This window comes from Microtus pennsylvanicus, chromosome 3 (assembly GCF_037038515.1).
Source record: "Microtus pennsylvanicus isolate mMicPen1 chromosome 3, mMicPen1.hap1, whole genome shotgun sequence".
Taxonomy (NCBI): Eukaryota; Metazoa; Chordata; class Mammalia; order Rodentia; family Cricetidae; genus Microtus; species Microtus pennsylvanicus.
In genome coordinates, this window is record NC_134581.1 from 57,349,890 (window position 1) to 57,363,500 (window position 13,611).

At 41.2% G+C, this 13,611-nt stretch overlaps 1 protein-coding gene across 4 annotated transcripts in view; it reads left to right on the forward strand.

Moving 5' to 3' along the window:
* Map2k5 (mitogen-activated protein kinase kinase 5) overlaps positions 1 to 13,611 on the forward strand; it is a 224,972-nt gene that overhangs the window by 48,481 nt on the left and 162,880 nt on the right. For all 4 annotated transcript variants that reach the window (XM_075965562.1, XM_075965563.1, XM_075965564.1 and 1 more), the window contains one exon: positions 5,374 to 5,438. In XM_075965562.1, coding sequence (XP_075821677.1) covers positions 5,374 to 5,438 — 65 coding nt within the window. The remainder of the gene's footprint in view (positions 1 to 5,373; positions 5,439 to 13,611) is intronic.

Below are 13,611 nucleotides of genomic sequence, written 5' to 3' on the forward strand. Positions count from 1 at the left end.
ATTTGAGTGGTTTAAGCTCTCAAGCATTAATAATGATTTGCCTTTCCACTAGCCTCCACTTAGATTTCATAAGGAATTCATATTAATCATCAACAGAAAGAGACATGATTCTTCAAGATAATCAAATATTGACAGGTTAGAAATAGCCTTCTGCCTGGGTTCATTGATATAGGTTATGTGATATAAATATTTATTTCTTTTCTGTCACTCAGAGTAAATGCCACCAATTGATTCAGCATTGATAGAGTGTCAACAGTTCATAAGAAACATTTGACTGGCTTGTGTTTTCCGATTAGTCTCTGCTCTATAAAGTGGGATTTACTAAATCTCCCCAATTGTCTGCTCATAGAGTGTGACGCCTTCTGAAACCATTATTGCTTCGATTTGTGAAGCAAAGGTCTCGTGCTGGGACTCAGTTCTGTCAGGCCTTTACATATAAAATAGGATTAATTGAGCATTTTTATTTTAATGATTTATAAGTGATATGCTTATTTTTTTAACACAGTCAGACAATAAACAAAGAACATAGTCTTTGCTAATCCATAATTGTATTCTGTTTCATTGTCCTCATTAATTTCATTAATATGTTAAATCAAGAACCACTTTATAAGTTTACCTTTAGTCTTTGGAACAGAGCTGTTCTTTTCCTGTTACCACTTTATGGTGGAGGATTCCAGTTTCCAGCTTATTAAATAAATAAAAGATATTTGGGGCCTGTTTTATTGAGAGCTATGAATCAGACTTGCCGTGGTATTTTTGGAGTGTTTTCCCCCACTCAAGTCCACCGTGACTTTGTCTGTCTAATGTTTGCCCTGAGTTTGAAAATGACTGGGAAGAGCCCAGAGGGTCAATTCAAAGGATTTAAAAAGAAACAGTCATCACTCCATGGACCTGTGACTGTTGCCTCTGTGTCTCTAAAGTGGTTTCTTTCCCTTTTGTTTCTGATTTTGTAGCGAGATTGACTGTGTTTACTGTCCTGTCAGTCCAGGTTAACACTGTGCCAGTTCCTTTCCTGCCACACCTTTATTGCTTCCAGAACTTGAGGTACCTTTAGAAAAATTCTCTAACCTAGGGAGGGTAGGGATCAGCTGTAACAGCTGCCTTTAAGAGCCCAGTCAGCACTAGCATGTAAAGCGCTCCAGTTCCGAATGGTCCAGTGGATGGAGACTGAGGCAAGAATGAGGCTGAGTGTGAGCCAGGTCTGCCGAGTCCCTCTTTCTGCCCAGACATAGCCTGGCCTCAGTGGTGGCTGTTGGCTCCTGCTTTCTTGGTCCCCTCTTCTCTCTGAACTAGAATACAGGTACTACCAACCATCCGCTTTCTTGTTTGTGAATATGCAGCTTCTGTGGCTTTCCCTTCCTCTCCTCTCACACCTGTTGTTTTGCTTATTTGCTTTTTAAAGTTAAAACAGGGATAATAACTTTGATTAAAAACTGGCATCTTCATTAAGTTAAAAACCAGTCTCACATCTTTATAGCTTGAAAAGCTGTGTGGGGTGGGTGGGGGTGGATGGGGTGCAGTGATCGTAGTGCATGCATGTATAGACATGCTAGCAATGTGCACACATGGAGGTCAAAGATGGACCTCAAGTGTCCTCCTCCATTGCTGTCCATTTCAGTTTTTTGTGACAGGCTCTTTCACTGAACCTAGAGCTTGCTATTTTGGTTGTTTGCCAACTAGCAAACTCTAGAGATCCACCTACCTTTGCCCCCTGGCTCTGGCATTGCAGGTGTATGTCGCCATGCCCCATTTTTATGTAGGTGGTAAGATATGAACTCAATTCCACATACTTACATAACAAGCATTTTACCAACTCAGCCCTCTCCCTAGCTCTTGAGCTAAGTGTTGTTTGTAAAATATACCTTATTAGAAATAAATGAAATTTATTTATTTTGAAAATTGCTTTTAACCTATGAGAGCCTTTTGGTTAGTGGCTGCCTGTCTGTACACACTGACCACTGGAAAGCAGTGCTCCCCCATCTTGCATCCAAGACAGACTGTGGGTGCATAATGCTGAACTAGTGTACTTATGAAGTTATGAATTGGGTTAAGTGGCCTTCAAGTGCAATAAAGCTGTGGTTTGTATGATCTTAGTGGTCACATGAATTACTCTGTAGTTTATAACTCCCACCTCCATTTCTTAGTAAACATGATTCATGTGCTTCATTCTGAAAGGTTGATTTAATATGCTTATCTAAGAATAACTGGCAAAAATGCATTAGCTGCTTTTTATAGTTTTATATCATGTATGAAATCCTCAATGTTTTTAAAATTCACTTCATGATCTCTGCTTTAATAAGCTTTTGTCTTTACAATATGATACAGTAACCATGTACATGTAGTCCCAAACACAGGAGACAGACCAGGAAAAAAAAAACACTTGACCCTAAGACTTCAAGACCCTGTCTCCTAAAACAAGCAAATGGAGCCCAACTTTTAAAAACATAAGAAAAATCATATGCTATAAAAACATAGAAAAACGTATAAGCAAACAGAAAGATAAAGATATGTACATATGTACTAAATTATTTATTTATTGAGACAAGGTCTCACGATATAGCTCTGGACCCACTAACCTCTAACTCGCTATGTAGACCAGGCTGGCCTCAAACTCACAGTGATCCTCCTGCCTCTGCCTCACTAGGATTAAAGGAGTGTGCCACCATGCCTGCCTGCCTCCCTCCCTCCCTCCCTCCCTCCCTCCCTCCCTCCCTCCCTCCCTCCTTCTTTCTTACTTACCATGTGTGTACATGCCTGCTTGTCCATATGTACACCATTTGCGTGCAGCACCCACAGTATTTCAAAGAGAGCATCAGATTCTTCTGAAACTGGTGTTACAAGCGACCGTGGGCCTCCCAGTGTGGGTTGTGGGAACAGAATCCATGTCCTCTGCAAGAGAAACAAGTGTTCTTGACCACTGAGCCATCTCTCTGGCTGTTGATATTCTTAATATTACAGAAAATACTATCAGTTCATTGGCTGGACAAAGGCCTTTCACACCTTGCAATAGCATATGATCATTTCTTACGGCTGTGGTCTTTTAAAGTAATATGCTTTTAGAACCTACAATTGAGAACCACTTCTATGTTTATGATCTTGCATAATCTTCCTTATTATCTAGGGGATTCCATAATTTCATCTTAAGTTTTAGCACTCATTTCATGTACACATGCAACAACAGGCTTTGTCCCTCCTCAACTTCTCACCAATCTTCCTCATGAGGCTCTAAGTCCCTCCCCTGACGTTGTAAACCTACTGTTCCTAATGGAGTTGGCATGTGGGAATACTGGCCACTCCTCTTTTGTGAGTATTGTTAGAATTGTAGGTGTAGATGGTCAGAGATACCCATATCTTGCTCTTTGCCGGTGGGAAGGACTTGCTCACAAATGTTAGCCCTTCCAGAACCCAGACCCTCTGAGCTGTATGCATGCCTACATCCCAACTGCCCTTTGACCTTAGTGCCACCAATTCAGAGTTTGTGCACTTGACTAAGTGACATTTCTCCCTCCTAGAAATTTACTTCGAGCCACAGTGAGAATGTATCTCGTTAGGCAAGTTAATGGTGCAAATTAGGTTGTTGGAGGCATGTTTAGATTACCTAGAGAAATGCTCTCAGGGAATTGGCTTGGTAGCTGTTCATACCTGCCAGTAGACACCACTGCTTATGAACCCTTCATCAGTCAAAGCGAAGCAAGAGGCAGTCCTGCTCGCCCAGCATCTCAGGTCTCTTCCTGGGCTGCTGTTGTCCATGTTGTTAGAAAAGGTGTCATTTAGTCCAGAGTAATGTGGCTTTCTTTCCTTCATGCCACATCTTTTCTACAGGGTAAAATATCACTTTATTACATTAGTAGTTTAAAGGTCACGAGAACAGAATTTTCCTCGAATATGGAAGCAGTTGGCAATTTTTCTGACTTGTCTGCCAGTGTTTTTCCACTGACCTTAAATATAGCAATTAGCCGATTGTAAATTGCATCAATCAGGTTGTACAACAATTAAATCTGGTGCTGGATTGACCCTCACACATGAGTCTGTCGATACTCTTTTAGGAACTGGCAAAATGGCTTGGCAAGGAAGCTGTCGCTTCTACTTGCACCACACACTTAATTATCACAGTCCTCCGAAGCTTCAACCGCAGAAATGTAGAGAGGAAAACTATTTCCCTTGATAAATGAAGCCTGTGCTTTATTCAGAAGGTGGGAGTTTAGAGCAGAGCAAATATTTAAAGCTTTACTATAATAATGGTCCAAAAGCAAACTATTATTTTCCAAGTGATATTGAATTAAGAACTCCATCCATTTTCTGCCCAATGCAAGGCAGTGCAATTCCCTGGAAATTGATTTTTTTCAGGGCTTACTTTCCCAAGCTTTAGCTATATGGAAAACAATACCTTTATTAAATCTACTTTGTGAATAAAGTTGGCAGTTAATTTTTATGCAGCCGTACCAGTACCTAAAGAATTACTGAGTGTATCAAATGGAGTCAGACTAGCTTTAAAGTCGTGTGATAAATGATTATTTAGGGAGTCCCTTAAAGACTTGAAAACATTACTTTGTGGGTGCCAACATAATTTACCTGCCATTCATGATTACAAACAAGAGTGGTGTTTTTGGTGTAAGTTTTGTAGAACCTTAGGAAACATGAATGCTGTCTTGTACTTTACATTATAGGAGTAGCATTAGTTGATATCACACACATGATGTGTGTTCCCTGTAGGCATTATGATGTTGGCATGTGGTTTGGCATTTACCAATCAGCATAATATAATTTCTACCCAGCTATTGCTGTGTACTAACTTATCATTTGTAAAGAAAACCTCTTTCCACTTGAGGAAAATGATAAACATTATTCAGTTTGCTCTGTGTTAATTATGGGGTCACGCAAGGAGTTTTCAGGGGCTAGTTTATTTACACAGCATGCATAAATTACTGGCTCTGTGTGTGTGTGTGTGTGTGTGTGTGCGTGTGTGCATGCACGCACGTGTGCGCTCGAGTGTGAGATCACACCAAGCTTGGCTTTGGTCCTGTATGTGTCGCTGGTTGGCATTAGTTGTGTGCCATGCTGGAGACCATTTTCCTATCAGTATCTGTCTGACCTGACCCTTCTGAGCTGTGTTATATCATTCCGTTTTGACACCTTTTATCAAACTTTAATGAAATGACCCAGGCAAACAAATTGTCATTAAACTTTCCATCACTTTGTCCCTTGGTATCGTCTTTTATAAATTGGACAGCAAATGTTGTATTGATCCTCTCGTTCTTGCAGCTGAACTTGGAATGACCCAGCCTGCTTGTTGTTTATGGCCCAGAGTTGCTTTCCTTGACATTTCCATCCGCAGCATGACACCCTTTTTGTTTTTCTTTCTTTCCTGTGGAGATGAATGAACAAGACATACGGTATCGAGACACCCTTGGCCATGGCAACGGAGGCACAGTCTACAAGTGAGTAGTCCTTCTGTTTAAACTTTCTGTCTGCTTTGCCAAGTGCTGAGAGCCAGGTACCTCATGGCAAGGTTTTACATGTCCACCACTGCTTAGATTTTATTTCCACATTTGACACCGGGATCTGCAAGGCAACTTCTATTTTCTCGGGAATTGCCTGAAAATGCATTTATATTGCCTTTTTAATATTTCTGAGTCTGCATCTCTCCTGGGTGAGTGGTTACTAGTCCACCATTAGCAAGTGTGCGTTTTTTACTGACCTGAAGTTTAGCACCTGTTTTTCTTTGCTCTTTAACACCTTTACTTATTATTGTTATTTTTGAAACTTGTTCTCACCTTGTGCTGGTCTCTTGCCTGTTTACAGCTATGCCCAGTGGAAACCAAACCTTATAAATATCAATGCTCTGCCCTGTGTTGACACTGTTATTAAAAATCCTTTTTCCTGTTGTGTTTCCCTCCCTCCCGCCCCTCCCCCAGAGTGTTTCTGCTACACACATTGATGAATATGTTAAGTTAGGAGACTCTCCCAATCCAGTTGCAGTGATCTTACCCTAAAGGAGTGTTCATTTTCATATTAAAAAATGCTGTGCATAAAAAAAAGTTCTCTCAACAGGGAAGTCCCTCTCACGGCAGTGCAAAGTTTAAACTACATAATGTAATATGTGGCACTTAATAGTCTGCAGTGGTGTATGAAAAATATTCCTCTAGGAATTAACAAATTCATCCTCCGTAAGAAAGCCCTCAGGGCAACAGAGCTTTCTTGCACACACACCAGCCCCATACCGAATTGTGCTTGTGTTTTTACCGTGGATATTATAATATTAAAAATAATTGGGGTTATAAAAGAATTAATTTGTATTCTGATTGGTTCCTTGTGAACCCAACACATCCTTGTGTATTGATGCCGCCTTGGCATGGAATTGGACAGGGAGTTAAGAGATCCTTCAAGTCATCTGATCCAGTCATCCTCCAAGGGTTCAGTTCCCCTAAGGACAGCCAGGATGTAAGTCCTCTCCTAGGGCTTCTGATCCCTAGGTACAGCCAGGATGTGGGTTCACTCCTGGGGCTTTTGACCCCCTAAATACAGCAAAGATGAGGGTCCTCTCCCAAAACATAGTTATTTAAGAACTTGTGCCAGACATGGCATTATGTGCACACCTTCAAATCCAGTATCAGGAGGTAGAGGCAAGTGGATCTCTGTGAGTTCCAGGCTAGCCAGAGATGCATAGTGAGGCCCTGTCCCCAAAACAACAACAAAACCTTAGTAATCACAGCTCTTGAGATGCTGGGGCAGGAGGATTGTTAAGAGTCTGAGATCAACATGGGCTAATGGTGAGTTGATTGCTAGCATAAACCACAGCATGTGACCATGCCTCAAAAAAATTCGAAAGCAAAAACAAAAGAACAGAAAGTGCATTCATCTTTTAGATGATTTTTCCTTCAGATAATTTAATAACGTGAATCGTTGGTCTGAAATTAAGTCCTGCCACAATGATGCTGGGATTAAACCCAGGGACCAGAGTTCCTGAGCTGCACTGCCAGTACAGATGTTAAAATTCTAATCATCTATAAAATTGCAATACAAATATAAAAGGGGGGAGTATACAGGGAAGCAGGAATAACTTGTCTACTTCCCCAAGGGGAGATTATAAAATTGTGCTGCTGTTGTTTCAAAAGTATTTTAATCATGTTTAAATATAAAATTTAACATCATCATAACCATTTTATGCAAATTTTGATGCTTTTTTTCCCCCCTGACACATGGTCTCTCTGTGTAGCACTGGCTGGCTTGGAACTTTTTATATAGACCAGGATGGCCTGGAACTCACAGAGATCCTCCTGCTTCCGTCTTCTGAGTGCTGGGACTAAGAGCATGCTCCAGCATACCTTGGTTTGTAAGCATTCCCGCTCAGAAGCTGCCATCAGTCCCCACTGTCCTCAGAACTCTCTTGGAGAATTTTCCCACTGAATATCCCTCACACTGGGGTCTAGCCACAGAGCTGGGCTAGAAAGCCTTTCACTGGGACTGACATGTCCCTTGGACGTTTCAAAAGTCTCTATCACAGGTTCTCTTGGTTGTTGAAATGAAGATGCCATTATCAGCTTCTCCCAAGGGTTCACCTAGCTGCCCTCATCCATGCTCACTGAGTCTTAGGGGGTTAGTAGCTTTTCCCAAGGGTTTGCCTAGCTACCCTCGTCCACACTCACTGAGTCTCACAGGGTTACTGTTTGGACTGCAGTTGCTTCGGTAAGGTAAATGGTGTGTCATCATGATGGAGTACTTCTTTTAATTAGTACATTTCTCATTAAAAAAAAAAGTTCACGTGTCCTATTGCCTACACAATTCTATTACTTGTATATTTTGTTTTGAGACTGGATCTTGCCACATTGCCCAACCTGGTCTTGAGTTCCTTGGTTCAAGAAGCCTTTTGACTCAGCTTCCTGAATACAGGTGTCTGCCCCTGCAGTTGGTTCATATCTAGTTCTTGAAGGGAAAGAATGTGACGATATCCTCACCAAAGCCACTGTGGTCCATGACTGCCCTTCATTTATGGGCTTCAGTGTGCAGTGTCCTTGTAACCCTGGCTTTCAGTTCACCACAGAATAACACCCCAGTCATCAAGAACGGAGCGTTCAGTTTACCAAAGCCTTTAAGGAACACTGTTTGATGCGTTGTGATTGCCTTTCTCTTACATCAAGTTTACCTTAATAGTGTTTACTATAAAAATTGTGGATTTTTTTTCCAGAAATAAAATGATTACATTAGAGGCTATGCTACATAAACTAGATGAAGAAAATATTGGAAAATCCACTCATTGGTAGCAAAACTGCCTAATGGTTCTATTTAATTTTCTTCTTAGGAAGTATAATAAAGCTAATAAGTGTGCATCGAAAGTCTAATATTTCAATCTTTTCACTTCACTTATTAGGATGCTGTAAATTTCAAGTGATCTGGTACCTCATGTAACTGTGATGTCTATTATTTAATAGTTGGCACGTTTTCATCATTTTAATCAGTTGGCTGTGTAAAAGCTGGCTCCAGACATCTGGACTGGTGTAGTATAGACTCCGTGTAGGCCATTCTCTGGGTTTGGGTTCATGTTTCTTGTTGAGATTTGAAGCATAGCCTAAATGTGGCAGAAGGGGAAGTCTGGGAAAGGAAAATAGGGACATTTGCATTGCTCCCTTACCAAAGCCTTACAAATCTCCAAAAAACATTTTTTTTTTTAACAAGAAAGGCATGTTTTAATTCTTGATTCACAATGAACTTCAAAACTGCAGTGGATACAGAGGATATATATGTTGTAGTTAACTGTGCGGGCTCTGAGTTTGAATTCTGTGTCTGTTGCTAACTAGCCATGCGGATCAGGCAATTTGTGTATAGTCTTCTGCCTCTATGTTTCTGTCAGTAGAGTGGGGATAATAGTAGGACCTATCTTTTCAGATTGCTGCGTATTTATGAGAGATCACAGAAGGCCGAGCCTTGTGACTGGCACGTTTTCCTGGTGGCTTCTGGTAATGATAGTATTGACATTGTAAACTCTCATTTTCTACTCTTGCGTGGTCTGGAGCTCATGTTGAGAAGCATCTATAAAAACAATCTCAGAATCATCCTTGGACTCAATTAAGTTGGAAAAATCTTCACTATGCTGCATGTTATATACTTTTAATTTCCTAATTATCCCACTAATAAAACGTTGTTATATTATTACACTGAGACTTTCTGAAAGCTTCACGGTATTTTACCTGGTATCACAGTTTGTTTTCAGACTGTCACCAGATGGCTCACATGGTGTAAGCCCACTGTGCCACTGGAAAGTAAGAGGGCTCTGTTTGTTTAGTCGTCCATCGGCTAGGCCAGAACCCTTGGCAATGTCTCCTCTTCTTTTTTTCCCCTCTGTGCTTTTCCCTGGGCTGTGTTGTTTCTCAAGGTCAGGCAGAGACTGTTGTGTTCCTTTGTATTCCGTAGCACACCAGGTACAGTGTCAAGCACTGAGTGGATGCTTGGTGCTTGCTGGCTGAAATAAGAGTGAGAGAAACCGAGGCTTCCACTCAGGTTTTGGTGGGCTCCTTAATTGCATCCTTCCCTGTCTCTCTCACCTAGAAGGGGGGGGGGATTTCCAGACCAAGGATGTCTATTTACTGATGTTAAGATTTTGATGACACAGCATCTTCTCGCCCAGCAAACTAGTCCCTGTTCCCTTTTCTTGGATAGTTTGTGGCACTGATATCAGAGTGATTAACAGGCCCGGTTACTCTGGACATATACATCCTGTGGTTCCAAAGCCAGCCACTCAGACTCTGCTTCGGACAGAGCTGCTGCACTCAGACTTCAGAAGTGCAGGATGGCTAAGTCTTGAGAGTACATTGGGCTGCCCATTAGCCAATAGTCACCCAAGTTAATAGAGGGGCTACCTGGTAGCTAGCAGTCGCCCGAGTCACCAGAGGGGCTGCCCATTAGCTAATAATAGTCACCCAAGTCACCAAGACTCATCACTTCATGTTTTTGTTTGACTTACGCCCCCCACCCCCGACTGGGTTTATTTGTAGCCTTGGAACCTGTCCTGGATTTAGCTCTTGTAGACCAGGCTGGCCCCAAACTCACAGAGATCCGCCTGCCTCTACCTCCTTAGTACTGAGATAAAAGGCGTATGCCACCACCACCTGACTGTTTGTCTCTTTTTAATGCAAATTTTTAAAGTTAATTCTTAGATTTTGTTTGTTTGGGTTTTGTTTTGGGATTTTTTTGTTTTTTGTTTTGTTTTGATTTTCAAGACAAGGTTTCTCTGTAGATTTAGAGCCTGTTCTGAAACTCCCTCTGTAGACCACACTCATTTGAACTCACAGAGATCAGCCTGTCTCTGCCTCCCGAGTGTTTGAATGATGGCTAATGTTTTGGTCATGAGTTCCAATCTCTAGATGTTAGAAATTAGTGAATTTTCCATGTCTAATTCCTCCCTGTAATACAGTGAAGAATCCTGTCTGGATATTGTATAAATTTTCAGTGACATTTATTTCACCTATATGATGCTTTAAAGATTGAATATGTGTCATTATTTAAGATTTTTATCTAGAGACAATAAGAAGGGAGGGTAATTCTCGGGGTTGGTTTCTGTTGTTTCCTTTAAATGATGTTCTTTAGGCTTCAAGCTGGGGACAGTCCTTGGAGGGAGTAGCAAAGATCCTATGAGTTCCTAAGTCAACTGCTGGCCCTGTGATATGATTATAAAACCAACTAAAATAAATGTGTACTTAGAAGCTGGGGTTCTAATAAGTCGTTATAGTAATTGATTTATGTATTGAAAAGCAGACTCTGATGGGCATTTACATAGAGTGGGAAAATACATGAGTTATCCAATTAAATGTCATTTAGTAGGCAAAATATATCAAAACCATAGGATTCCTAAAAACATAACAAAACTGACCTTGATAGTGAGAATGAAGAGTGTCACTGTCTTGAGAATCCTGCGTGACACTGTCTTGATTAGCAGCAGGCCATATAGACAAGAGTGGTCCATGATGACATTGTAATCCTCAAGAGCAGCAGTTCTTAACCTGTGGGTCATGATCCCTTTGGGGTTGCATATCGGGTACCCTACATATAGGATATTTAAAGTTCACAATAGTAGCAAAATTACAGTTATAAAGTAGCAATGAAACAATTTTATGGTTGGGGTCTTCACAACATAAGGGACTGTATTAAAGGGTCGCAGCGTTAGGAAGGTTGAGAACCACTGACCCAGAGGGTAGGTTATAGGTGTCTTTCACAGTGTATGTACACTCTCTGATGTCTGTATAGTGGCAGAATTGCCTAAGTGGGTTTCTCACGCTGCATGCCTTTGTTGACTGAGACATTGAGGTTAATTCCAGTCGGATTCTACTATTATTGAAATTCTTTATTTAGAACCACATAATCCCCCAGAAGCTCTGACTTCCTCTCTCACCAGCCAGCCTGCAGGTGTCAAACAGAAGCAGTGACCCTGCGCCTTCATATTTCCCCTGACATGTATCTCATATATTAAAAGTAGTTTTTAAATGGTTTTGATATTGACCTGAGAGCCAGGGTGCTTGTTTGATTTATCTTGACCTTAAATTTCCAGTGAAGTGAAGAGCATTTTCTTTGCAGCCAAGATCATATTTTAAACAAGCAACAAGGCCTCATCCTAATGTAAAATTAAATACTTACATATGGCTGGGTTGCATTACGGTATCACTTGGTGAACAGGGATTGTAATGTTTTCAGAAAAATCAATGAGTATTTGTCAAATAAAATTAATTATGTATGCTTCCCCCTCTTCCCCTCTCAGCACTCACCGTTCTGGGCTTGTTTCCTGCAGTAATATGTACTGTATTGATCCGAAGCTGGAGAGCAAACCTGTGCCCGAGCGTCTCTCCGCACACCTTTCCCACCTATGCCCCCCCACCCTCTGCGTCCACGTGCTCATATCCATTATGGCAATGATGGATTATTGGCATCTCACCAACATGACAGGATGTCACAGGTCGCTGAGCAGAGACTTTCAGACTATGTTTCCACTTGAATTAACTATTATTGAAATAGTTTATTGAGATTGAAGTATTGATCTTTTTTTTCTCCTAACTGTAGCTTAAGGGAAGGAAGAAGAGGCAGTGGTGTTTTTGAAAGACACTAAATTTTATTTTTAAAAATCTCATTTATTTAGCCTTTTCTTCTTCCTGTTTTATAGCTGCTATAGTTTTATTGCTTGGAAAAGGGTATCTTGGCTTTATTTTTATGACAGTATAATTATACTTCAGAAATGCACTTGATTACTATGGGTAACAAAATTGTTCTACTATATTGGTTTGGCCAATATTGCTATACAAACAACTTTTCAGTCAATTGAGTCTGGTAAAAATCAATACATTATGGTAATATTTCAAGTAAGAATTTGCTGAATCTAAATGTTTCAGCGCATTCTGTTTCAGGGAAAAATAAGTTTGAGATTACAAGACTTCTTTGTAATATTTTATGTTAATAAAATGCCTTGTTTATGGAGAAATTTCAACTCCCCAGTGACAGTGCTTGTGTGCAGGTACAAGATGCATTAGCATGCATCTGTTAGCAGAAGGTGGGAGAGACGCTGCTTCCATCTGAAGTCAGTTCTCTGGCTGCCTTGGGAGGCCACCATCTAAGTGTGACACTGTCCTGCAGCATGCCCCTTGGCATTCATGGGCTTTTTTTTTTTTCTTCTGGTATTAAGTTAGCAGAGACATGAGTTCAGAGGAACAAGTCTGGACAAATAACGAGGCCTGGCAGGCGTGCTTCTTCAGACCTCCTTCATTTGTTGACCTGCAAGTTCTGAGCATGTGCTGTCAAGTGCCCCGTGTCCTGGGAGACACAGAAGTTCTGTCCACGGGTGATACATGACCTCAGGCTAGCCTCAGGCCCAGACTGAATACAAGGTGTCTTAGTTAGGGTTTCTGTTGCCGTGAAGAGACACCATGACCAAAGAAACTCATAAAAGAAAATATTTAATTGGGGCTGGATTTCGGTTTCAGAGGTTGAGTCCATTATCATCATGGCAGGGCATGGCAGGATGCAGGCAGACGTTGTGCTGGAGAAGGAGCTGAGAGTTCTACATATTGATCCATAGGCAGCAGAAGGAGACTGTGCCACACTGGGCATATCTTGAGCATATATGAGACCTCAAAGCCCACCTCTATGATGGCACACTTCCTCTAACAAGCCCACAGCTATAGCTACTCCAACAAGGCCAAACTTCCTAACAGTGCCACTCTATGCACCAAGCATTCAAACAGCAGGAGTCAATGGGGGTCATGGGGTAACTCCTGAAACACCTAGCACAAGCAGAAAGACATGGCTCTCGCCCAGAACTGCTGAGAAAAGAATTGTCCCTTCAACCTAGGCATAAGCTGAATGCATAGAGCCCCCTGAGTCTGAGAGAGCTAATAAAGAGCCTCTAACTGTAGCACCCAGCAACCATAAATATCGTATGCCAGATCTGTTTCATTTTGCTGTTAAATTTTGTCTTGTTATATATTCATTTATTCACTGAACTAGTGGTTACTGAGTGTCAGTGTGTGCCAGGACTGTTGTAAATACATGCAGCCTAGTAGCGAGTAGGACAGTCTAGGGTCCCAACAGAGAGTCCTCAAAGGAGTGAATGCCAAAGTAAAATGATCCTTGTGG